A 26,715-nucleotide genomic window follows, 5' to 3' on the forward strand; every position below is an offset into this window, starting at 1 on the left:
CCTTTCTTATTCTCTTATTCTTTCATCTAAAAAATTAATTGATTCCTTCATTTCACAAACATTTATTGAACATTTTGTATTTACCAGGCGTTATGTTATGAGCTGGAGCAATAATTAAACGATGGTGTAACTTGAAAAAATTGATGTCCTTTAATTGCATCGTTCCTCACAATAACTATGACACATTAAAAAACCTTTTAGTTCTGCTAACAGCCCTGTCAAGTAGGTGTCATTTAGTAGATGAGGAAAAAGCAAACTGCCCCCAGTGGGAAGTGTCTTAGAAGCAAAACAGACCCTGTTCTCTTTCCTCTCTTTGCATTCAGCAAACGCTGTTATTTTCCAAACTACTGGAACTCATGCTCTGAGAAGGGAGTTTTTCTCTTTTGTGGCTTAGTCATGTGGAGGGTTTGTTTTACTTTATTTATTTATTTATTTATTGGGCTGTGCCTGTGGCATGGGGAAGATCTCAGGCCAGGGATCTAACCAGCCTCACAGCAACAACCCAAGCCACAGCAGTGACAACGCTGGATCCTTAACCCACTGAGCCACCAGGGAACTCCACGTGTGCAGGGTTTTAAAGCCATGTCAGATTAAATTACATTCGCTTCCTCTTTTGACTAATCACCTGATTAAAAAGAATAAAAAATTAGTAAAAATTTGGATTGTCCAAGGACCTCTGGACCATCTGCCCACCATACTACCCCACCCGAACCTTGTGAATATTTAAACACTCCTACTCTGTCCTGCCCCTGAGTCTTTTCTCACACCTGCATCCTCCCTTCCTCACTTCTTCCTTGATCTCCATGGTTTTTTTTTTCACTACCCCAATTTTTTTCATTCGTTTTTAATCATGGATTGTAGCTTTTGCAATTTCTCTACCCTGACATGCTTGGGAATTTACAGTTTGTTTAGCAGAATGACCAATTTCTGCTCCATTTAATCCCACACAGAGGTCAGTGCCTCTGTTCTTTGCTGATGTACTCTCTGGTCTAGTGTCCTCTCTTCTTGCTTAGCCAACTCCAAGGAGAAAGCATACACCCACACTTCCATGCTTCCCAGATGATCTGTGGATGAACGAGTCAAAATTGTTGGCAAGGGTGTAATCCTCTTTTACTTTTTTCTTTTCCTCTCCAGATATTTTCAGTGTTTGCATCCTCCAGCTTGGGCCACGTGTTATCAGTGAAAGTACCACCATTACTTGCTTATACTTAGCATGACGTTTTTTTCTTTGATTTCCTCACATTGAGTGGAAAAGTATTTTCCATTCACTACTTGCTTATACTTAGCATGACGTTTTTTTCTTTGATTTCCTCACATTGAGTGGAAAAGTATTTTCCAGGAAAGCCAGGCTTGAGGGTTGAGGGAGAAGGCTGTGTGCTGGAGGAGAAATAAGCAAATCAGAAAGAAGGGGTTGGCATCTGCCAAAAAATTCTGGCCCAAGGATGAAAGGAAAACCAAATTGACAGGAGAAGCTACTACAGAATGATAAACTTTTTTTTTTTTTTTTGGTCTTTTTAGGGCTACACTTGCATATGGAAGTTCCCAGGCTAGGGGTCAGAGCTACAGCTGCCGGCCTACACCACAGCCACAGCAACGCAGGATCCGAGCCGCATCTGTGTCCTACCCCACAGCTCATGGCCACCCTGGTTCCTTAACTCACTGAGTGAGGTCAGGGATCCTCATGAACCATTGAACCCACATCCTCATGAATCCTGGATGGGTTTGTTATTGCTGAGCCATGACGGGAACTCCCAGAATGATAAACATTTAATGGATTTTTAGGCAGAAATGTTTTTATTCAAAGCAGCTTTCAAAAGCTGACGAATTATTATTAACAACCATTTCAGGACTGTTTTTAGAAGGTTCCAGTCCTGAGTTATAATGAAAAGGTGTGACAGAACACATTGAGTTGTTTTATTTTTCTCTCCAGGTGTGCAACACAACCACAGACAGGAAACATGCAGATACCTTCTTGGAGAAGTGTGTAACGGAGTCGATAATGAACATTGTGAGCGGCTTCTTTAATTCTCCCTTTTCAGACAACAGTACCAGCCTCCAGGTAATGTAAACAAACAAGTGTGAAAGCATTGTGTCACACAGAATTTATGTACCTTATTTTGGTGGAAAAAACTTTAATCTGGCCAGGAAGTCATTTCCTACGCTGCTGAAGATCACTCTTCTTTCATATTATTTACTATGATGCTCCTTCCAGAGTTTCCCAACTTTATCTTAAACAAAGAGGCACCATCTTCAAATTGAATTATTTTTGCTCTCCTTCTAAGCATAATAAGAACTTCCATATCTATAGATTGACTGTTTGTCAAATATTGGAATAACCGATTGTCAAGTATTGAAATAACTGATATGATTCTTTTTTTTTTGTCTTTTCTAGGGCTGCACCTGTGACACATGAAGGTTCCCAGGCTAGGGGGTCTAATTGAAGTGTAGCTGCCGGCCTGTACCACAGCCACAGCAACGCCAGATCTGAGCGCATTTGCAACCTATACCCTAGCTCGTGGCAACGCCAGATCCTTAACCCACTGAGCGAGGCCAGGGATCGAACCTGCAACCTCATGGTTCCTAGCCAGATTTGTTTCTGCTGCACCAGGATGGGAACTCCACTGATATAATATGATCCTTATATGCATTTTGACTCAATAATCCAAGTTTAGTAAAGAATTAGCAGGGATTTATATACTAAAATTTCCATTGAAATATTTAAAGTACTTAAAAATTGATGTCAGCCCTAAATGTCCACAGATAGGAGAAGAGCTAAATAAATTATGGTATATCTGTAGATAGCTTATTATATAGCAATTAAAAATCATGTTTTAAAAGAAAAATTGATGATGAAAGAAAATGGTCATGAAGTAATATAAAGTGAAACAGGCCGCAGAATTACATCATACTATCATCTAGATTTGTGTGTATAAAGAATATATGTACTTATATACACAGAAAAACTCAGGAAGTAATTAAGATAATTATTTTTTAAATGTTGATACTGATTATATCTACATGTTGGGATTATGGGTGATTTTCATTTTTATGGTTGCCAAATATTTAACAGTGATTGTGGTTGCTCCTAAAAACATTATTTCAATTATACGTTCTTTGGGGAAATCCTTTGAACTATTAGAACCATGTAAAATAGTTTTTGTAGGTCAAAATTACGATCTCCTCTACTCGTCCATCATATGACACCAAAACAGACAATCAGTGAAACAAACAAATCCAAAACACCTGCTCTGTTTAAACTTGGCAATAAACTTGGGGGTTATAGAAAATATACTTAAATTTGTGTCATTGGCTTCAAGAAATGCCATATTCTTCTGATTAAGAATATAGCTAAAATAATCGATTTTCTGTAGTGTCTGGTGTGGTGCCTGTCTTGAGATGGTTACATAATAAATATTTGTTGATTGAGGTATTCATTAAATAGCACTGAAACTCAAAAGACAAGATTGTATTTTATTTTGATGGGCTTTTAAAAATTTTTATTGAAATACAGTTGATTTATAATGTGTTAATTTCTGCTGTACAGAAAAGTGACTCAGTCACACACACACACACACACACACGCACACACATTCATTTTTTTTTTTAATGTTCTTTTCCATCATGTTCTATCCCAGGGGTTTGAATATACTTCCCTGTACTATACAGTAGGACTTTATTTTTTTATCTATTCTATATATACTAGCTTGTATCTGCTAATTCCAAGCACCCAGTCCTTCCCTCCCCCACGTCCCCTGGCCTGGCAGCCACAAGTCATATTCTGCGTATGGTGAGTCTGTGTCTTTTTTGTAGATATGTTCATTTGTGTTGTATTTTATTTTATTTATTTTATTTATTTTTGCTTTTCATTTTTTAGGGCTGCACCTGCCCCATATGAAAGTTCCCAGGCTAGGGGTAGAGTCAGAGCTACAGCCGCCAGCTTACACCACAGCTACAGCAACGCCGGATCCGAGACATGTCTGTGACGTACTCTACAGCTCATGGCAAAAATGCTGGATCCTTAACCCACTGGTCAAGGCCAGGAATCAAAGCTGCATCCTCATGGATACTAGTTGGATTCATTTCCACTGCGCCACAGTTGGAACTCCCTGATTTGTGTTGTATTTTAGATTCTTCATATAAGTGTTCATCATACAGCATTTGTCTTTCTCATTCTGGCTTACTTCGCTTAGTACGAGAATCTCTTGGTCTTTAATGGGCCTTTTTGATAGTGCATAGATACTGCATCAGGAGTGTTAATGGTTTCATGACCTGTTTGTCTCCTTTCTTTTTGCTTTCAGACTCATCAGCCAGTTTTTATCCAACTGCTTCAGTCTGCCTTCAGAATCTATAATTGCACCTGGCCAAATCCTGCCCAGAAAGCCTCAGTGGAGTCCTGTATCAGAACTTTGGCTGAAGTGGGTAAGTCAGAGTGTTGGATTTTACTTATTTTCAGATTTTGTAAAATAAATAAGGCTTTTGGCTAATAGGCAATAAAAGCAGCCTTCCAGTTTTCAACTTAAAAAGAAAGTAGGTGTGGTATCTATAAAGCTGGAGAGCAATGATCAACAGACAGTTCCAAATACTGTATCCTTTTTGGCAGGGGAATATAATTGTTACATTTCTTCTTTTAAAATCTATTTATTTTAAAATTATTTTATTTTTAAACTTAAATTTAATATTGCATATGGTGCTTTAATATAGCTTGGTATTTACACAAATGAGTTTCACTTAATTGTTGTCTTAGATTTCATTATGGAATTGTCTGTTAAGTAGCCTGACTTATTTATGTCTTTATAAGGCAGTAGGAATTTTTGAGGGGCTTTTAATTTTCTAATTTTGTTTGAAATCCATTAGTATTTATTGAGGCTCTGTTATACACAGAAGGCTTCAGAAATTAAAATGGAATGGAGCACAAGAGGATAATAGCTATGGGAAGGTTGGTACATTCTAGAAAGAATTTTTTATAGAGCCCTCTTTTTAAAAAAAGTATTTATAAAGTTAATTAGGGCTGTCATAGATGGCAGAAAGGAGGAGAGGAAAGAAGTAGACTGGGCTGGACTTCAAAAAACAAATGAGCTGGATCATTCTTTCAACTAATGATGGTTCTGCAGGCATTGGGAAGGGCAGCTTATGTGTTTCATTATCATGGTCATCATCACTGCTGACATTTATAAGCACTACTGTTTGTAACACTAAGCAATTTGCATGTATTATCTCCTTTCATCCTTAGATAGGTTCCTTGATTATTTACATGTTATAGGTGAGGAATCAGAATTATTTAGATTAGGTAACTTGAGCAGGGTTATAGTATGTGCTCAGTAAATATTTAATAAATGAGTAAATGGTTTAACTAATTAATGACCATTTAAAATATTTTTTAGTCTTTTTTCTCATCTGCAATTTGGCCTGAGTAATTCAGTATTAACAAAACTTAATGATGATCCAATTTTAATTTAAATAAATCAAAAAGCAGTTCAAACCCAAGAAGATCCACTGAAGATTGTGAGAACTAAGAGATTAAAAGAGTTCATCTAGGTGATAAATTATAATGGATATTGGGATTTTTCTGGTGGCTCAGTGAGTTAAGGATCTGGCATCATCACTGCTGTGGCTTCAGTCACGGCTATGGCACAGGTTTGACCTCTGGCCCAGAGCTTCTGCATGCTGTGGGCAAGGCCAAAAAAAGAGAAGACATTAGATTTCATAGATTTTCTGTATATGCAAATGGGAGAATAAATGCGAAAAAGATATGTCACAACAACAAAATATTAATTATTGAAGAACAAACGTAACAAGAAATATGAGAAAATAAAATTAGATTGCTACTTCAAAGGATATGAAATATTTTAATAAATAGAATTATATATTTCTAGATTAAATAATTCAACTTGTAAGAATGATGATTTTCCTTGAATTTATTGTTTTAAAGCTCTATATCTGGGACCCCCATCTTTGCACACACCCTTCCCCTCCTCACAGTCCACTGGGCTTAGGCACCCCATGTGGTGGACACTTGATAAATGAGTAAAGAACACGTCCTCTGGTGGCTTGGCCTTTGACACTCTCCTGCGGAGGCATCATCCCCACGTCCCACTGGTTCCCACAGTCCACATCAAGCTGCTGCTCTGAGGGACATTCTCTCTAACTGGTGGCCTCTAACCCTACTGAGTCACTCGTTTGTTTGAATATCCTTATCACCTTTGACGTAGTGCCAAGCTCTCTCCTGGCATGGATGCCCTCCGCAGCCTGCTCAAGTCTATTGTCCTCTCCAGCAGCCTCCTGTACAGGCACCTTCCACCCTTTCTGGGCTCAAAGACTCTGGACCACCTCTGCTCCTTCCTCATTCCTTGCCCAGCGCTGCCACTGACTTTGTTCTGCCCCTTCTCCTGGTTTTAGGGTGGAGTTGTTTGGGAAGGGAAGGGAAGAGAGCAAGGAAGAAGCCACCGTATGTATTGTCAGAAATAAAGGCACAAAAGAGAAGCACAAAGCAAAATTTCCAGCAGGATATAAAATGTTAACATGGGTGAATCTGGTTCTTTTTTTTTTTTTTTTTTTTACTTTTTTGGGCTGCACCTGTGGCACATGGAAGTTCCCAGACTAGGAGTTGAATTGGAGCTGCAGCTGCCAGCCACAGCCACAGTCACAGCAACCCAAGATCCCAGCCGCATCTGTGATCTACACTACAGCTCATGGCAATGCTGGATCCCTAACCTGCTGAGCAGGGCCAGGGATAGAACCCAGATACTCATGGGTACTAGTCAGGTTCATTACTGCTGAGCCATGATGGGAACTCCAAATCTGGCTTTTGTTCGTGCTTTAATGTAACTTCTGAGTTTTTCATAATATACTTTCAAATTATAATAAAACAGTACTAAAAGCATTTTCATTTGGACTGAAACAGCTGGGAAATAGACAAAAGATAAAACCTGAAGGAAAAGCAATGTTATTTGTGTTACATAGGAATACATTGTCTTTGCTGCCAAGTCTGTATTTTACCTTCTAAAGCAGTCTCCCCTCTTCCTCATCTTCTTCCTGCTTCCTCTCTCCCCCCACCTTCTCTTCCTCTTCTCCCTTTTCCCCCACTCTTCCTTTTTGCCTCCTTCTCTTCTTCTCTCAGTATTGAGCAAATGCAATGAGGGAACACACCAGTTGGCCTTACCTGGGGCACAGAGAGAATGATGTTCATGCTACTTCAAAATTGAGAGGTGAAGAGCTTTGAGCCACAGGTGAAATTCCATGCTGTGCTTTCCATCTCAGTTGCTACTTTAGTAGTATCCCCTGTGTAGTCAGACCAGTTCTTTGCCGAGTAGCCAATGGCAGAGCTTTGGGGGTTTAAAACAGTCATTGAGGAATTCCCATTGTGGCTCAGCAGGTTAAGAACCCGACTCGTATCCATGAGGTCATGGGTTTGATCCTTGGCCTTGCTCGGTGGGTTAAGGATCTGGTGTTGCCACAAGCTGTGGCATAGGTCACAGACACGGCTTGGATCTGGCATTGCTGTGGCTGAGGCTGTGGCCGGCAACTGCAGCTCTGATTCTACCCCTAGCCTAGGAACTTCCATATGCCACAGGAATGGCCCTTAAAAAAAAAAAAAAAAAAAGACACTAAAACTGTTATCAGTCTAGAGATATCTTTTTTTTCCAAGTTAAAAGATCTCATTTTCTATCATTTCCCCTTTCTCCTCTCTATGATCTAACAAGAAATTTTTAATTTCCTTTGGTATGCTAGGAAGACATGGGTGATAGGAAGTCTAAAAGAAATATTATATCTAAGTCTGTCATCAAGGTAGATTTGGAGGAGTGATGTTTCTGCATAAAATCTGTTCTACCTTTGTGAGAAAGCACCTTTTCTTCCATTTCCTTGTTTGTCTTTTCTACCTGAATAGTAAGGAAGCTCTGGAGAGTCTGTCCCCACATTTGTACTTTTGCATTTGTCCTTCCTCCTACTTCCCCTCCATAATGGCTTTGTTTGATCCCTCTCTACTTCCTTTTTGGACCGCAAGTCCGTTCTCTATGTCTTATTTGTTAAAAAATTCTTATTTGTTATCATGACTTAGAAAGCCTTTCATCATCTGAGCTTCATCTACTGCTTCTTTCCTCCCATCCTTCCCGACCCCCAGCTCTGCTCCACCCACACTGGTCTTCATCTGTTTCTCACCTACAAGCCTTTTTTCTCATCTTAGAGCCTTTGCATGTGCTGTTCTATTTGGGATCCTCATTTCCCAGGTGGTCACATGTTTATAAGTTAAGTGCTCAGTGAAGTGTTCCAGAACATCCCACATAGAGTGTTCCAACTTCTTCCCACCCCGTATCCCATCTTATGCTTTTATTTTTCCCTCTTAGCACTTATCACTATTTGAAAGCACTGTGTTTGTTTGCTTGCTTCTTTATTGTCTCCTCTCCCATTAGAGAGAAAGCAGGTGCTTTGCTTTATTCGCTGATCACTGTTGCCTGAAAGTGTCTAGTTCAGAGGAGGCAGGTTTATGAATGCTGCTGACTGACAGTAATCCATGAGCTGTGGACTCTGACTCTTCAGAAAGAAAAATTTAGGCATTGAAAAGTTAAATGACTTGCCAATTACTAGGTAGTTGAGTGGGATTTGGAATCCAAGTTTCTCTGAGTATGAAGTTTATGCTGTTCCACGTTGCCCCAGAAGTCCTCTCATCAGAAGCCCTGACACATAAACTAGAACTATGGCAGTTTGGCTCACTGGGTATGGATCTATCTGAAGTGTGATAACTCATGTGCGAAGCCATTTTTGTGCTTCAGCAACTCTTTAAGAATACAAAGAGGCACTATTGCAGTTCACATATGTAAGAATTTACAACATTAAAGAATATTACGCATTTAAGAAAGTTATCGCAAAGTCAAGAGACTAAGATTTTATAAAGCAAATTTTCAGTGCATTTACAAATTGGTAAACACGTTCCTATAAATGCAAATATAAATTCTATTACCTCTCATAGTTACATTTATGTAACATTTTGCAATTTATAAAGTGCTCTCAAGTACATTGACTCAACTCATCTATCATCAAAACTGTTTCATTCTCCTCCAGATTTGTACATTGGATATAAAAGGCAGTAAAAACAGTAATAGCATTTACTAAACCAGCACTTACTTTGCTGAGAGCAGAGATTGTTTATTAGTGTTAGACTGTGTGGTAAACTCTATGACGTGGACATATCCTTAGCCCAGTTTACAGATGGGGACACAAGGTTGGCAAGGTTAGGCCACTTGCTAGGTTACACAAGCAGGTGCACACAGAGCCAGGATCTGAACCCCTTCTAAAACTGTCATGCTAGCAGGCATTTGTGATGTTCTACTATCACAAATCAGTTTAAATAAACATTGTTTTATACTTTTAAGGTACAAAATATTGATCAAGATGTTAATGTCCTTGGTCAGTTACTCTTCCTCAGTTTATTCATTTACATAAAATACAATAGCAGATGTTTCTCAAAAGCACTTTGAGAAAAAGCATCCAAGGATTACTTCCATGTAATTTCACTTAAAAAGGAATTTTGTTCCATGTGTTTCCTAATCTTCAAATGATTTGAGGGGATTAACGTTGGATACTTTGTTGGAAACAATCATTTTTCCAAATGTAGATTTTGTAAAATATCTTTTACAAGTGGTTTGAATAATGAACATCAATTGCCAAGCCAATCGTTCCCCCCAAATTTGAACATGTCTAAAATATTAACCCTTTGAGGAGAGAAATTCAGTCTCTATTAAAACAAATGTATCTATTCTCATCTATCTAGATGTTACAGTTGATCATATAAAGAGTATGACATAATACATCCCTGTAATTATGTTTTTTTTTAACTGTCTTATTTCTTAAAATAAATCCAAATGAGTTATAAGACAGGACAAAATCTTATAAAGTTTTTCACATATGTATTAATTCAACTGATATATAATGAGCCCTCATTATCTGAAAGACATTATTCTAGTGGTTAGGGAAGTGCAGTCTGTCAAACTGTATTTCCTGCCCCAAGGAATTTCTAGTACATTGAGGTTAGATATGACCTGTACAGAAATCACAAAGTGGACCGAAAGTAAGTACATTATCTGTTGCAAGGTTCTAGAATCTGACACTGTGCCTAGAGCATGGTAGATACTCAATGAATATTGATTGTATGAATAAAAATACCTGGGGGAATACAGAGAAATGAATGAATAACCTACTCTTGTCATTGGTTGTGTAATATCCTGTTGTGTGTCTCTATTCTAATTTATTTAACCCTATTGTTGGTTATTTCTGTTGTTTCCAATCATTCTGCCCATGAGGAAGAATAAGGTAAATACCTTGAATCAGAATTTCTGGGTCTTTTCTTTTCTTTTTTGCTCCTTAGGGATGCACCTGCGGCATATGGAGGTTCCCAGGCTAGGGGTCAAATTGGAGTTGTAGCTGCCGGCCTACACCATAGCCACAGCAATGCAGGATCTGAGCCACATCTGTGACCAACACCATAGCTCACGGCAATGCCAGATCTTTAATCCAAACTGAGCGAGGCCAGGGATCGAACCCTCAACCTCATGGTTCCTAGTCTGATTAATTTCTGCTGAGCTACAATGGGAACTCCAGTTTTTGGGAATTTTCATTTTGGCAGATATTGCCCTCTAGAAATTGTTTAATTTGTTTGCCACAAGCAATATAAAAGAGCATCTTTCTCCTTGATAATGTGTGTTATCAGAGTATTAGATCTTTACCAATCTTGTAAGCAAAACTATCATTATAGTTTTAATGTATTTCTCTTCTTATAAGTGAGGGGAAAAAAAAAAAACCTCTTTCCATATGATTGAGTCATTGGTTATTTCCTTTTCTGTGAACTGTCCTTTTCTGTGTTTTGTTTACTTTTTCTAAAGGTTTTGTTTTTCTTGATAGTTTGTATAGCCCTTTATTTATTAAGAAAATGAGCTCTTGGCCCATAAGTAGCCAATTTTTTTCTCAATTTTTCATTTGTCGTTTGAATTATTTTTTTATTTTTTGCCATGAAGAAATGTATTCTTTCAGGTTTTGTAGGTTTTCTTTCATCTGCGGAATGGCCTTGGTCAGTTTAAGATGTTGTTTTTTAATTCCCATCAAGAATTTCCATGGTTTTAGTTTTTCCGTTTGTGTTTTTAGTGTGGCTGTTTACACTTTTGAGGTATCTGGAATATATTTAATTGTAGGGTATAAGATATGGAATCAACTCAGTTTTTTCCAGATGACTAGTCAGGTATACCAGTACTAGTTCTTGCATAACCTATAAAATTATGTATATTTTTTATTGAGGTAGAATTGGTATAGAACAATATATTAGTTTCAGGTGTGCAACATAATGATGTGATTAATTGTATACATTATAGAGTGATCACCACAATTATTTGAGTTTCCATCCATCACCACACAATTGACCCCCCTCATTCTTTTCACCCACCTCCTATCCCCCTTCTCCTCCAATCACCACTGACCTGTTCTCTGTATCTGTGAGTTTTGTTTTGTTTGTTCATCTGTTTTGTCTTTTAGATTCCACATAAAGTAAAATGACATAGGATTTGTTTTTCCCTGTCTGATTTTTTTCACTTAGCATAATTACCTCAAGGTCCATCCATGTTGCTCCAAATGGCATGATTTCCTTCTTTATTTATGGCTGAGTTGTATTCCATCGTGTGGATGTATATGTATAAACACATCCTATTCATCTGTTCATCCATCAATGGACGTTTGGGTTGTTTCCATATCTTGGCTATTACAAATAATGCTGCTGTGAACATATATACATGGGGTGCATGTATATTTTGGGGTTAATATTTTTGTGGGGTTTTTTGAAGTAGAATAGGTGGAGCATATGGTAGGTCTATTTTTAATTTTTAAAGGAACCTCCAAACTGTTTTTCCTACCAGCAATGCACAGTAGTTCACTTTCTCCACACCCTCTCCAATACTTGTAATAAAATTATTTTCTTTCTTTAATTTAGGGGTCAACTAAGTATAGTTTGAATACCAATCAAGAAAGATGCATTTTATATATTTAATGTTCTTCGTATATAGGAACACTGGTGTTTCACTACAGGTTTTTCCTGGATATTTTGATATGATTCAGAAAAGGTACCACTTTCTTTCCACCTCATTGTACCTTCCTGGTGCACCAACCATTCTTGTTCTTTTTTTTTTTTAAATATATATATTTTTTTCTGCTGTACAGCATGGGTACCAAGTTACACTTACATGTATACATTTTTTTCCCCACCTTTGTTCTGTTGCAATATAAGTATCTAGACATAGTTCTCAATGCTACTCAGCAGGATCTCATTGTAAATCCATTCCAAGTTGTATCCGATAACCCCAAGCTCCCAATCCCTCCCACTCCCTTGGCTTGTATAGGAAGGCTTGACAACAAACCAAGCGTTATAATTAATGCTCACCCTTTTTCTTGCCTTTTCCCCTTACCTGTCAGTTTACCTATCGAAGCATTTTTTCCATGGCACTTATTACTATATGTGTGCTCAGATTTTGCTCTGGCAGTTACCACCAGTAATTTTGTCTAATTAAAAATTTTACATAATAGACAATATTAAATGAATAATACTTAGAAACAGATTTCAATTACATCTTAAAATTCACTGTAAAATCTTGTCCTCTCTAGAGAATTTTCAGGATTTGTAAGTCTAATTAGTAGGTTAGCCTAATAATCACAATACCTGTGAATAAAGAACGCACATTTTAGAGAAGTAGCTATCTCTAAGCAGAACTCTACAAAAGAGAAATGTGTTAATAACAACCTGTCCTCTTTCTTACGGGTTTTTAAAGAATTCCATATGCTTATTCTCTGAAAAAATATCCTTAACAAGGTAGTATCTTAGTTGCACTCTAACTTACGAGTGAAATAGGAACACTCATTTTTCAAACATTTTTAACTTTAATGTGACTGCTAAAACACACAAATTGGAGTTGATGCTACCTACATGCTAGAGGAATGACTGACAGTTTGTAAATTCATTTGTTTTTTTCTTATGGGGGGGTGGAATAAGCATTAATCCCAAGAGTTTTTCCTAGTTCCCATTTCAATATTCTATTTATATCAGAATTTTTCTAGCTTAACAAAAGTAAGCTAAGTTTGGATATTTTCGGTTGCATTTGAAAAATATTCTCGTTATTACTGTTTGTGTAAGTGAGCTCATAAATTCTTTTTCTAGCCATGATCTTCTTTTCTACTTTAATTTTTAAACAATATATGTAGAAAGCTAAATTAGCATTGTCAACTTTGCTTTCAAATTAGTATTTATTATATCTTAAAAGGGCAGAGAATCTATTTCAGGCTGTGTCTTTAAAAGTATTAATATTTTTACAGTTGCTTGAAAAAATTTTCCCGTTATCTACACAGTTGACTTATTTTAACTCTAATTTTCCTTTCTCTAATTGCATAGTTAATTTTCTTTCACTGCCTAGAATTTATGATTTAGCCTTTGGCTAGAGTTTACCTTTGGGCATGAGAAAGGTAGTGTATTTTACCTAGTTAATTTATATTGTGCAGTTTGTGCTTAGATAACAGATTAGAAAATACCAACTAGAGTGGTACACTTTGGGAGGAAAAAAACACCAAAAGTATATCCACCAAACATAGGAGCATTTTAATTTACAAGGCAGATGCTTACAGCCATAAAAAGGAAAAAGTGACGATACCACAATAGTGGAGGACTTTAATACCCCACTTTCATCATTGGGGTCTGATCATCCAGACAGAAAATCAATAAGGAAGCACAGGCCTTAAATGACACATTAGACCAGGTAGACTTAAGTGATATTTATGGAACATTCCATCCAAAAGCAGCAGAATGCACATTCTTTTCAGTTGCACATGGAACGTTATCCAGAATAGATCACATCTTGGGCTACAAATCAAGCCTTGGTAGATTTAAGAAAATCGAAATCATATCAAGCATCTTTTCTGATCATAAAGCTATGAGATTGGAATTGGATTACAAGGAAAAACATTGTAAAAACAAAGTTTGGGATAGTGGAGTCTCCTCATCCTAGGTTGTCTAGGCTGCTGGCCATAGTGGACTAGTGGCAGCTGCCTGAGGGATGAGATTTTCCTGACAACACTAGTAGGAGGGATGCACTGTGGGAATAACAGAGGAGTAATCCAGTGGGAATTGGATTACATTTCCATTGATGTCATTAGAAAAATACTCCTTGAGCACATCTTTGTGTAAGCCACATTCACAGCAACCATCACTCACTTGATGGTTAGCTGTATCTACCGTACTTGGTTCCTAAAGGGGGTATAAATCCCATCCCTCCCCCTTTGTCTAATCATTAGTGGAAACTTGGTAGGAATAAGTTTTGAGCAACTTTAACTTTTATAATTTTTGTTATTTTGGTTCCTTAGAAATTAACATGTAAGAAGTATTGTCTTCTGGCTTGCCTTTTGAATATTTAGTGCAAGTCCAGCTTGTGTGTGAAGCAGCCAGAACAGGATGAAAGTCTTGCTGGGATTTGGTCATGGTGCAAAATTCTTATAAAATTATGGGCAGCCTGGCCTTTGAGAGGGTCTTGGTCCTTCACATGGGACAGGAGTACAGTCACTTTGCTGTGTGTGATGGACAGGAACAGAAACATGATATGCCCGGGAAAGGGAAATTTATAATGAATGTTAGGAAAATGTTTGCTAGGGAAATTTGGGCAGGGGTACAGTGGATTATTTGGGGGAGCCATCAAGCTGTTGCTATTTCTTTCAAACTTCAGCTTGAGTTCTTGTTTAAACTGGGAACTTACTTTTTGTGTTGGTAGCTAAAATCATCTATTTTCAAAGAAGTTTTTAAGTATCACTGAACTTCAGAGAATTTTCACCAGCAGAAATAGTACTGCCTGCTATTGTTGCTTTCCTTTCTTTATATGAAGCAAGCCAGGTCTCTCCTTCTTATTGTCTCTCATGTCTTTTTATTCCTTCTGAATTGTTTTCATTCATTTTTTAAAAAAGGCTTCTGATGACAATCATTATAGCTTTAAATAACGTATTTTTATCTCTGTCTCTTGAGTAACAGGTCTAAATAATGTCTACATCTCCACACTGTGAGAAACCAGGAAATTAACATGTTGTCTTCATTTTTACCTCTTATTTCCCACGCTGTGTTCTAATTATTGCTTGATAGATTATTGGTTTGTGTTGTTATGAGTTGTGACATTTGCATTCTATTCTGAAATACCATGAAATCTCTTATAGATCGATAAAGTTTAAAAATCAGTTGTCAGAGCTTACAGTATTATGATGTGGAAATATTTTCCACTGTGTAACATTGGGGATAACAATGTAGTGCTATGATATTGAAACTTTTCCAATGGTACGAGGATTTCCCAACCGTTTATATTTAATGGATCTTTTCTTTCCTTTGTGCTTTGCTTTATTCTCGTCTTCAGCTTAGTCCTCAGTTGCCATGATTTCTTATATTCATGTTGACATGCTCTTGGACTCCTTCCTTCTTTTTTGGAGTAATTTTTCATAGGGAGTTCAAAAAAATTTCTGAGCCTTACATGTTCTGAGATATGTTTATTCAAGTATCATTTTTGGTTTTTAGTTTAGAGGGGTATAAACTCCTAATTTCAAACCTTTTTATCCATCAGTCTTTTTTGTGTTTCTTTACCTTTTTTAAAATTGAAATATAGTTGATTTACAATATTATTTTAGTTTCAGGTGTACTACCTAATGATTCAATATTCTTACAGATTATACTCCATCTAAGTTATTATAAAATATTGGCTATATTCCCTATGCTGTACATTATATCCTTGTAGCTTATTTACTTTATATATCGCGGGTTGTATCTCTCAACCTCCTAACCCTGTCTTGCCTCTCCCTCTTTCCCTGTCCCCACTAGTTTGTTTGTCTGACAGTCTTTAAAGATCTTATTGTACCAGCTTCTCGCATCCAATATTGATGATGAGAAGTCTGATGCCAGTCTGAACTTCTGTAGACATCCTCTTTTCCCTGTGGAAGTTTTTGCAATTTTCTCTTTGCTGTTGGCATTTATGGGACAGCTGTAACAAGATACCACAATTTAGGAGTCTTAAAACAATAGAAACGTAGTGTCTCACACTTCTGGCTAGAAGGCTGAAATCAAGGTGTTAGCACTGCCTCGGTCTTTCTGAAGACTTCAGGGAAGAATCTGCCCATGCCTTTCTCTTAGCTTCTGGGGTCTGCTGGAGTCCTTGGCATTCCTTGGCTTGCAGATACATGAATCCAACCTGCTTCCATCTTCATATCATGTTCTTCCTTCTGTGTGTGTCTCTGTTCCTTTCTCTCTTCTTGTAAGGACACCAGTTGTATTAGATTAGAGCCCACCCTGACTTAGCATTTCTTTAGCTTAATTACATCTGGAAAGAAAGAACCTATTTCCAAATGAGGCCACCTTCCCAGGTACTCAGGATTAGGACTTCAACATATATTTTGGGGAGGCACAATTCAAACCATAATAGCATCGTAAATGTTTACTAGGATATCATCAATATGCTTATTTAATCCTGTTTAGCACATGGTAGACCCTTTGAGTTTAAAGATGTACATCTTTCTTCAGCTCAAGGTAATTAATTGTCTATATATTTTCTTCTTCTTTTTTTGCTAGGAGTAACATTTTCTTTTATTTATCCATATTTTCTGATTCTACAATGCACATATATTCATTTTTACAGAGGAGGAAAGTTCTTTCTTAAATTTTAAAATTGTAGTCAACTATGTATAGCAAAATTTGTCATCGTAATTATGTTAAAGTATACAATTCAGTTTTATGAAGAACATTTACCCTCTTATGGAACCACTACCATCATCCATCTCCAGAACCTTTTCATCTTCCCAAATTGAAACTATGTGCTCATTAAACATCATTTCTTCCCCTTCGTTATCTCTGACATTTCTTTCTGGAATATGGTTATTAGATATTTGACTTCCTGGATGCCCTTCCTATTTCATATTCTGTTTTATTTGACCTTTAACTCTTTTATACTTTATGTTCTAGAAGATTCCCTTGATTTTCCCAGATTATCAACTTTATTCCTATCCTTTTCCTTTTCAGCCAATTTTGAAATACTTTTTTTTGCGTAATACGTGCAATCATATTTTAATTTCCAAGATTTCTTTCTTTTTATTTTCTGATATTTTTTGGATGCAGTGTATAGCCACATTTTCTGAAGACAATAATTAGACTTATTTAAATATTTTTTGCACTTCCCTGAATCACTTCTCTGAATCACTTCTCTTTTCACTGGAGCTAGTTATTCTTCATCTTCTTGGTTTTCCCTGTGATTCTTAGTGGTGTGTCAAAGTTATAAAGGTCCATAATGACTGGCACGGGTTTCCACTGCAGCTTTGAGGGTCTATTTCTCTATCAGCTTTCTTGTGTAAATGACAGGGCTGGATGAGGGGCTGAATAAATGATACACAGGCTTTCTTTAGAGAGAGAGAGTGTGTGTGTGTGTGTGAAGCAAAAGACAGTCTGGGAATACTAACAAATGTTAAAATAAGGAGGACTTTCCTCAGGGGTTGGAATCTTTTGTGTATTTTCCCTTTTTCCTAGAGCTGCCTCCTCTCTCTCCCCTCTTCTATTAGTTATTTGATGAGGATCTCTGGAGTTACTTCAAGCTCTGTTCTGTCAGTCCGTTCCTAGCCCCTTCATTTGGCATTCTCTCCAGGCAGGTATTCCTTGTTCTTGAGAGAACATTTCTGCATTTCTCTAACTTTATCCTCTGAGTAAAAACCTCTGCTGCCAGCTCCTCTGTTTATGCTGGTCAGAGGGAGGAGGGCCTTAACTTCCCAGCTATTCAAATGCTGTTCTTTCATGAGTTGCCAGATGCCTTCCCCATCCCCCTCCACCACTCTTTGTGGTGTTTGGCCTGGAACCCAGGAAGGGCTGTCCTAATGCTCATCGCCTGTAGAGCAGTTTCTTCTCTTCTTTCTCTGATGGGCAAATCGCATATTCATCACACTTGCAAATATGCCTCCGCATTTCTGTTTTCCTTACGGCAAGCATTCTTATTTTGCAGCATTGTGACATAAGTCTGTTAAAATATAAATTTCAGTGGATCTCAGGAAGAAGGATATGTATGTTGTACTATTCCAATGCAGATTTTTTAATACTTTTCAATTTTTTAATTTCTTTTCTCAGCTGTTTTACCACATGTAATTTTATCATATGTGTGCACTTACACACAAATAAAATGGACTGTCAGGATGTTAATCATGTGTTTTCTGTCTGCTGTTTAATTTTCCTTTGCATTTAGGAAGGTACAAATTTACATGGTTGTCATACGGTGTTTTCCTGTATTGTTGCTGTATAAAGTGCATTTCAAACATTAATCATCAAGAAATCAAATATGTTCTTGAATGTTTAATGAGTCCATTTTAATAACTGGTCTTAAGAATTGAAATGCTTTCAAGTTAAAAGCTTTTCGTAGTTATATAAAATAATTTAATGGCAGAACTTAAAAGTTTGATATTTATCTTTTCTCTTGGTTTTAGTGAGATATTGATGTATAACATTGTCATTGATGTATGTATATATTATGAAATGATTTCCACAGTGAATAGAGTTAACAGCCATTATCTTACATAGTTAGTTTTTTTCTTTGTGATGAGAACTTTGAAGATTTATTCTCTTAGTAACTTCCAGACATGTAATACTTATGACAATTATAGCTTCATGCTTTATGTTATATACCAGAATTTGTCTTATTTTTCCTTTTTTATTTGTTCCATCTTATAAACTTATTTTGACAACATAGAGTAGCTTTAGTCGAATTAGGACGAAAATATTTTAAATCTTTCTTTTTCAGCCAAGAATCGTGGAATTGCCATTCCAGTGGATTTGGACAGCCAAGTTAATACTCTTTTTATGAAGAGTCATTCAAATATGGTACAGAGAGCGGCCATGGGTTGGAGACTGTCAGCTCGTTCTGGACCACGCTTTAAGGAAGCTCTTGGAGGACCTTCTTGGGATTACAGAAACATTATTGAAAAGTTACAGGTACAAAGAGAGCATTAAATGGTGTTACTGTTTTCTAAATTATAATTTTTAGGATATGTAATCACAGAAATAAAATGTAGCTTAAAAATACCAATACTAGTTGGGGACCAGGCTTGACTTTATAATGTCCTATCAACACCACCTTTTTTAAAGGCATATCTTCCAGGCAGAAGTTGTTTTGAGTTATTTTTAGTGACTACGTATTATTTAATGTGCTTTGATAATAGGCTAATGGGACTTAACGTCAAAATAGTAACTATAATACATTTGGTAAAATAATTTCCTATAAAGATGCATGTAATAGGTTAAAGATTCACAAGTTTGCTTTGGTTCATCTCTTAAGTATTCTTTGACACTCTCTGGTAAGAATGGCACAAGCACCTTTGCTCCCAAATTATTTGCATAGTATCCCACTTCTGTTTTTGGCCTGGACATTCTGGGACACGGAGTAAAGAGAGACATTGTGTTAATCTGCACAAACTGCCATTACGGAATACCACAGACTGGGTGGTTTAACCAACAGAAATTTATTTTCTCACAGTTTGGGACCTCGAAATCCAAGGTGTTGGCAGGTTTGTTTTCTTCTGAGGCCTCTCTCTTTGGCTTGCAGATGGCCTCCTTGTCACTGTGTCCTCACGTGGTCTTTCCTCTGTGCATGGACACATCTGTGCCCTAATCTCTTCTTATGCAGACACCAGTCATTTTGGACCAGAGCCCATCTGTATGAATTCATTTTACCTTAATTACCGCTTTACAGAGCTTGACTCCAAATATAGTCACATTCTGAAGTACTGGGGTTAGGACTTTATGAGTTTTGAAGGGGGCACAATTCAGCTCATAACAGACATCTTCCCACTCATGTAATTAGCGGAAGGTTTCACAGAATGAACTGGGGAATGGCTTGAGGAAAGTTTTGGATGTGGAGAATGGTCAAGGTGTGAACTAGAATAAATATTGTGAGAGATAATGTGCAGATTAATTGGCGAACGTTCAGAGTTTTGATACATGAGCCTTCTATGTTATTTATTTATTTATTTATTGGTCTTTTTTGCCATTTCTTGGGCCGCTCCTGCGGCATATGGAGGTTCCCAGGCTGGAGGTCAAATCGGAGCCGTAGCCACCGACCTACGCCAGAGCCACAGCAACGCGGGATCCGAGCCGCGTCTGCAACCTACACCACAGCTCACGGCAACGCCGGATCCTTAACCCACTGAGCAAGGCCAGGGATTGAACCCGCAGCCTCATGGTTCCTAGCTGGATGCGTTAACCACTGCACCACAACGGGAACTCCGAGCCTTCTGTGTTATGAAAAGGACAAGTTAGACTCAGGTTAAAGACTTGAAGGCAGTAAGTCATTAAAATTTTTGAGGAAAATGTCATTGTAAATGAGTAAGCCGTTATTGGTTGGCAGGATAGAAATATCAGGAAGAGACTAGAGGAAAGCAGATGAATTAGAAATTATTGAAGATATCAGCCAGGTAGTGGTGTCAGTGCAGTGAAGGAACAAGTATTGCATACAGTAATGAAGGCAGGGTCCATAAACCTGGTGGCTTTTGGATGGACATAGAGAGAAGGCAGGAGGGGTGTTTAAGAGGCAACGATGCTGGGAGACTGGGTGATATTATAGACTCTTCAGTAAGAGGGAAGGAGAGAATACTGTAGAAGGATGTTGGCTATGGTCATGGAAAAATACACTGTATCAGGTTTATAGGCTACTGAATGTGTTAGAAGGTAAGTCTCTATTTGGAGTGAGGATACTGCTTTTTATTGCTAAAAGGGAGAGTATAGGAAAAACAAAGAACATTTTATGAGAGGCTAGAAGGGGCAAAATGGCCAAATAAAGCGAGAAAAAAGACATGGTCAAAAAGGGGGAAGGTTGGGTTTATGAGGCTCAGAGGAGAAGATATTTCAGAGGAGAGATAGTTTTTTCAACCAGCGTAGTGAGAGTGTGCTTTAAACTTCTTTTAGCACAGTCACTGGCATTCATTGGGTAAATATATTATACCCAATATATATGTAGAAATTCCCAGGCCAGGCATTGAACCTGAATCACTGCAGTGACAATGCCAGATCCTTAACCACTAGGTCACTAGGGAATTCATGAATAAATAAATATTTGGTAAAAACTTTGTAGCAGCCACTGTGTTAAGTGCTGAAGATAGATGTAGATCTGTGCCCTTTAGGGACATGCATTCAATGATACAATGTTAGGTAATTCAAACTGCTACAAGTAAAATAAAGGAGGATAACAGCATTGTGGCAAATTACTAGGGAACGTATCCTGTAGTGAGGGAGCCTCTCTCTATTGAGGGGACATTGGGTTGAGACCTGAGTCCTAAAGAAGAATAATCTATTCAAAGACGTGAGGACAGAGAGTTTTATAGAGAGGGAAGAGTAAATGCAAAGGTACTTAGGCAAGATCAAGGTTGGGGTTTAAGGAACCAAGAGAGGCCCATTGGGCAGGAGTGAGCAAAGGAAGAGATTATTATGAAACAAAGAGACAAATCAAGTAGAGAGCGTTTCATGATAAACCATTTGGGTTTATTCTATGTGTGATGACAAAGCCTTGGAGATTTTTAGCAGAGTATAGGCGTACTTGGTTTACCTTTCAAAAGATCACTGTGGCTTTTGAGTGGTGAATGGGTTATAGGGTCCAGACGCAGGAGCAGTGTTAGGGTAGCTGTTGTATTAATTCAGGAAAAAGGTGATGGTGGCTTGGCTTAAGGGGTAGTGATAGTAATGAAGAGAAGCAGATGAATTTTGCCTATAATTGTTGGTAGGGCCAATGGGACTTGGTAGCTGGCTGGATAAGTTGTGGGGTGTTAGAGGAATCAAGGATGAGCCTGGGTGGGATATGATTGGATCATTTTCCAAAACAAGGAAGAATGAGAGAGTTGGGGTTAGGGGTTCTATAGGGAGAATTTTAAGTGTGAGATGCCTGTGTTAGGATCCGTGTGCATATGTCCAATAGGCTATTGGTTATATGAATCTGGAGTGGTTGGGAAGATGTCCATGCAGGGAATATAAATGTGGGAATTTTCAGCATATGTATGATATTAAAATCACAAAAATGGACGAGATCCCTCACTTGTAGATGTAGAAGAGCAGAGACCAGAAACTACCATGAGTTGTTAAAGGAGTGGTCAGGACATAGGTGGGAAAAAAGGAAAGTGTGATGTTACAGTAGCCAGAAGTAGAAAGTGTTTGACAGAGAAAGAGCACATGTGTAAAATGCCTGGCAATGGTTGGAGATGAGGACAGACAAGTAACCACTGGATTTGGCAACAGGTTGGTGATGGCAGCTAACTGGTCCTCAGTAATGACTACATTTATTAAGGAGTAATGAGTGGCCAATAGGTATTAGAGGCTGTTTTATGCATTTACTTTTAATCCTCACAGCAAGCTCATGTAATTACTAGTATCATTATCCTGGATTTTCACACGGGGAAATAACAAGTTAGAGAGATTTCGTAGTTGATCCATGAGCAAAATAGGAGATTAAGACAGAATTCACATCGTAGACACCTGGGCACAATTTGTTTAGTAAATTAAATGAAGAAGAGAGGTAATCTGAAAGATAGGTATGTTTTTGTGACATTTTATTATATACGATCACATTAGATAACCATATACTGTTCCCACCTTTGTAGAAGACCTAGTTTCCCATTTATGTGATTTGCTTCGTGGTGGTCTCCCTTAACTGTCCCGAGGAATTTCTCAGAAAGCTTATTTAGCATAATTGAAGTAGGAATGGTCAGTTTTGCTAAAGGGGGAAGAAAGGGTTAAACAAGAGTTGATTCCTGAAATCTAGCCGTAAGACATCAAGAGACCATCAGGAAGAAAATAGTAAAATGTGTTGCTATAGCTGAGGGTAACCATAGGCAATTGACAGTCAGTTTTCTGTTTAACAAAATATGCTATAGCTGTGAGTGAATTGAGTATTGCTTCACTTGAATTCTTTGTTTGTTTTCTAACATACTTATTTTTAAAACAAAAAGGGGATGCTTTAATCATTAAAGAATGCTCAGTAAATTAGTACTGCTTCCAGTCCATTTTAGAAACATGTCAGTTAGATGCTTTCAGCTATAATCAATAAAACATTCAACTGAAAGTGGCTTAAACAAATATATAGCAAGGCATCTGGAATTGGGGCTCTTCCTGAGGTGTTTAATTCAGTAGCTCAGTAGGCCAGGGCCCCAATACCATTGGTCTGTTGACTTTCAGCTGAAGGCTGGTCTCCAGAGGTCATTTGAGGGCACCTCATATTTTGGATTTTCACATTCTCAAGATGTCTTGAGAGCCATAGGTAGTTTCTAAAGAATCTGCCCCTGCCTCCCCCAAACCCCTCCCCCCATTCTCAGCAGACTTCACCTGATGTCTTATTGGCCAGGACTGTGTCACATACTTAGGTCTCACCAGTCACTGGCAGGGAAAATGAAATGACCCTGACTGGCTGAAACTAGTCAACCTTGACCCTAAACTAAGAGGGCTCATCTCCCTGAGAATGTTGTTGCCTGACTGAGAAATAACATGGAGATTTTGTTAATGAGGAGGAAGATGAAGAAAGGCTATTGGGTGGGTGACCAAGAGGATTTATCAAAAATGTAACTTGAAATACTATTAAATGTCATTGCACCCTTATGTAGTACTAATACTACTTCAAATCCAGAGATTTCCCAAGTAGAAGAAATGGTTAGCTCTGAATGACCCATGACACATATGAAATCTTTTTTCAGCTGTTCCCTGAGCATACCCCAACTCCAATTTGATGAATACCTGCTTCGTCTCTATTACAATCCCAGATACTGCAGGGCTGGTAACAGTGGCTTTCTTTACTCAGTTATCACCTTTCCTGTATATCCTTAGACATCTATAGCTACTCATCCCTCCCTTGCCATAAAAATGAAAAAGGAGACCCAGGCAGTATTCATACAGAAAACCAGCCTGTACTTAAAGCACAGACATCCAGTGCTATGCGAAGTAGGGTATCTCTTCTCTGAAATTCCCACATCTCATTCCTGGTTAGTATTCTTCGGCTCGTTCTATCTTCAAAGGATGAAATGGGAGTTAGGTGTTCACATAGGTTCTATTGTGCTTTATTCCTTAGGATGTAGTGGCCTCCTTAGAGCAACAGTTCAGCCCGATGATGCAGGCTGAATTCTCAGTGCTGGTTGACGTGTTGTACAGCCCAGAACTACTGTTTCCTGAGGGGAGCGATGCAAGAATAAGATGCGGTGCTTTCATGTCCAAGTAAGTGGGTACAGCCTGAGATGCTACGAGTGCTCCCGCCCTGAGATGGCCTCTGACATCTCTGCTTTTTCCTCCATTGGCACCTAATGACAGTCCACGGAGCATATGAAAGATCTAAGATCCATGTTAAAATATCCTTCCAAAAATAATTACTTTGATTCAACAGAAATTTTGTGTTGGTGACATTCAAGTTAGGTTTTATTCAGATTTACTCAAAATGAAATGTGTTATTATTGGGCACAAAATATCACATAAAATAATATCTTGGTTCTGATTCCTTTCTATAACTGTGTATAGTGTGAACTTTTAAAAGATTCCTGTTTCAAGTCACTGATTTTCATTAACTTTATGATTTTCACTACTTTTAATTTTTTCCATAAAGTATAGTTGATTTACAATGTTGCGCCAATTTCTAAAGAGAAAGACAGATATCATGTGATATCACTTATATGTGGAATCTAAAAATAGAGCCTCATTTTAGAGATGAGAAATCTGAGGCTGGGCCGTCTTCGGGGCAGAGCTGTAGTTCTCGACCCAGCACTCTGCCTTGATAATCCTCATCTGTAGCTCTTCCATTTATGTATTTCTCTCAGCATTTTTGTGGTGTTGTCAGGTCTACTACAGCTGATTTGTTTTTCCTAGAATATTTTCATTTTAATCGGAAAGGGACAAATGTAACCAGTTGTGAGAAAAAAGTGTAACTAGCTTTTTTTTTTTTTTTTTTTTTTTCAAAAAGACATGTCTAAACATTGAGGATCCTTCACTGAGTAATTTTGCAAGCCATCACATGTAGACTCAAGATGCCAGTCAGGAGTTACCGTGGTGGCGCAGCGGAAACGAATCTGACTAGTAACCATGAGGTTGTGGGTTCAGTCTCTGGCCTTGCTCAGTGGGTTGAGGATCTGGCGTTGCCATGAGCTGTGGTGTGGGTCATAGATGTGGCTTGGCTCTTGAATAGCTATAGCTGTGGTGTAGGCCAGCAGCTGTAGCTCCAATTTGACCCCTATCCTGGGAATCTCCATATGCTGCAGGTACAGCCCTAAAAGGCAAAAAAAAAAAAAAAAAAAAAAAGGATAAGCAGTCAGAAGTACTCAGTCTTCTTATGGGGAGTGGCTTGATGGAGAGTCAGAAGAGGCTGCCAACCCTCTTGGCCATTGTCCATCACAGCCTATTCCTGTGTGATTGAGGACATGGCTGAAATGGTCTCAAAACCTCTTCTATTGTCTGTGACATATATACCAAAGCAGAAATGAAAGGACTAGGGACATAAGAATGTGTTCGTTTCTTTTACTGGTTAAAGCTGGGATTGGGGAGAGAAAATAAGGTATGGAATGAGAGGAACTCATTATAGGGATCGTGTTGAAGAATAGGCATAGTTTCTATATTATGGCCAGAATCATGGATTCTTGGCTCTCTATCACTGTATCTTAAAGGGACCTGTCTGGACACTTGTGATTGTCTGGACATTTGCCAGAAAAATTAAAAGAATTTTTAAATGAAGAGGGCCAGAGTGTCTGCAAAACTGATGGTTGTGGAAGCCACTGAATACAAATTAAGTAGAGGTATTGCCTAGTATAAAAAAATAGGGCACTTGAAAAATATACTTTTATTGGAATATATATCCATGTATAAAGAATTGGTTAAAAAGTGGGTAATAAGCCTGAGAATTTTAACTCCAAAATATTCATATGAACTATAGATTTACCACAGAGACTTGATAATCTAGACAAGTGGTTGGGAAACCCTAGCCTGAAGCTCTGAACGTTTTTGCAAATAAAGTTTTATTGAAACCCAGCCACACATAGTCATTTATATATTATCCTTTTTGGCTGCTTTCATACTTTTATAGCAGAACTGACTAGTTGCCCAGCCCACATGGCCTATTGAACCTAAACTATTTACAGTTTGACCCTTTAGAAAAAAAGTTTGCTTATTCAGTGCCAAGAATTAGAGTGTCAGTACAGTAGCTACTAACTATCCTTGACCATTTACACTGAAATTTATATTACTTACAATGAAAATAGAATATTTAGTACCTCAGTCACACTTGCCACATTTTAAATGCTCAATAGCCATCTGTAGCTAGTGGTCAATAACTAAGAGAGCACAGATAACAGAACATTTCAATGATCTTAGAAGAAGTTCTGTTGGACAGCACTGGTCTATAACTGAAGGATGTAGGTTTGTGGGAAGGTGATAGAAAGTAACTCAGAATATCACCCAAATATTGATCTGTGCTGGAGATGAAGCAGATCTGTGGCAATGTTAATTAAATTCAGAGGAGAGGCACAGAATGATATAATGGAACTATATCACAGTTCCTATACTCATGAGGAGGAAGAGGATAGCACATAGAGTTGAGTGGTGAGAGCAGAGATTTTTGTGCTATTGTATGTGTGTGTTTGTAGTATAACCAGAGGCTGGAGGCTGTCTGTTGACTTACGCCTTTCTCATTTCTG

At 37.9% G+C, this 26,715-nt stretch overlaps 1 protein-coding gene across 1 annotated transcript in view; it reads left to right on the forward strand.

Moving 5' to 3' along the window:
• Window positions 1-26,715, forward strand: part of ITPR2 (inositol 1,4,5-trisphosphate receptor type 2) — a 520,896-nt gene that overhangs the window by 267,146 nt on the left and 227,035 nt on the right. The window contains exons 33-36 of the mRNA XM_047787348.1: window positions 1,931-2,059; window positions 4,299-4,419; window positions 18,816-19,006; window positions 24,114-24,256. Coding sequence (XP_047643304.1) covers window positions 1,931-2,059; window positions 4,299-4,419; window positions 18,816-19,006; window positions 24,114-24,256 — 584 coding nt within the window. The remainder of the gene's footprint in view (window positions 1-1,930; window positions 2,060-4,298; window positions 4,420-18,815; window positions 19,007-24,113; window positions 24,257-26,715) is intronic.

This window comes from Phacochoerus africanus, chromosome 7 (assembly GCF_016906955.1).
Source record: "Phacochoerus africanus isolate WHEZ1 chromosome 7, ROS_Pafr_v1, whole genome shotgun sequence".
Lineage (NCBI taxonomy): Eukaryota > Metazoa > Chordata > Mammalia > Artiodactyla > Suidae > Phacochoerus > Phacochoerus africanus.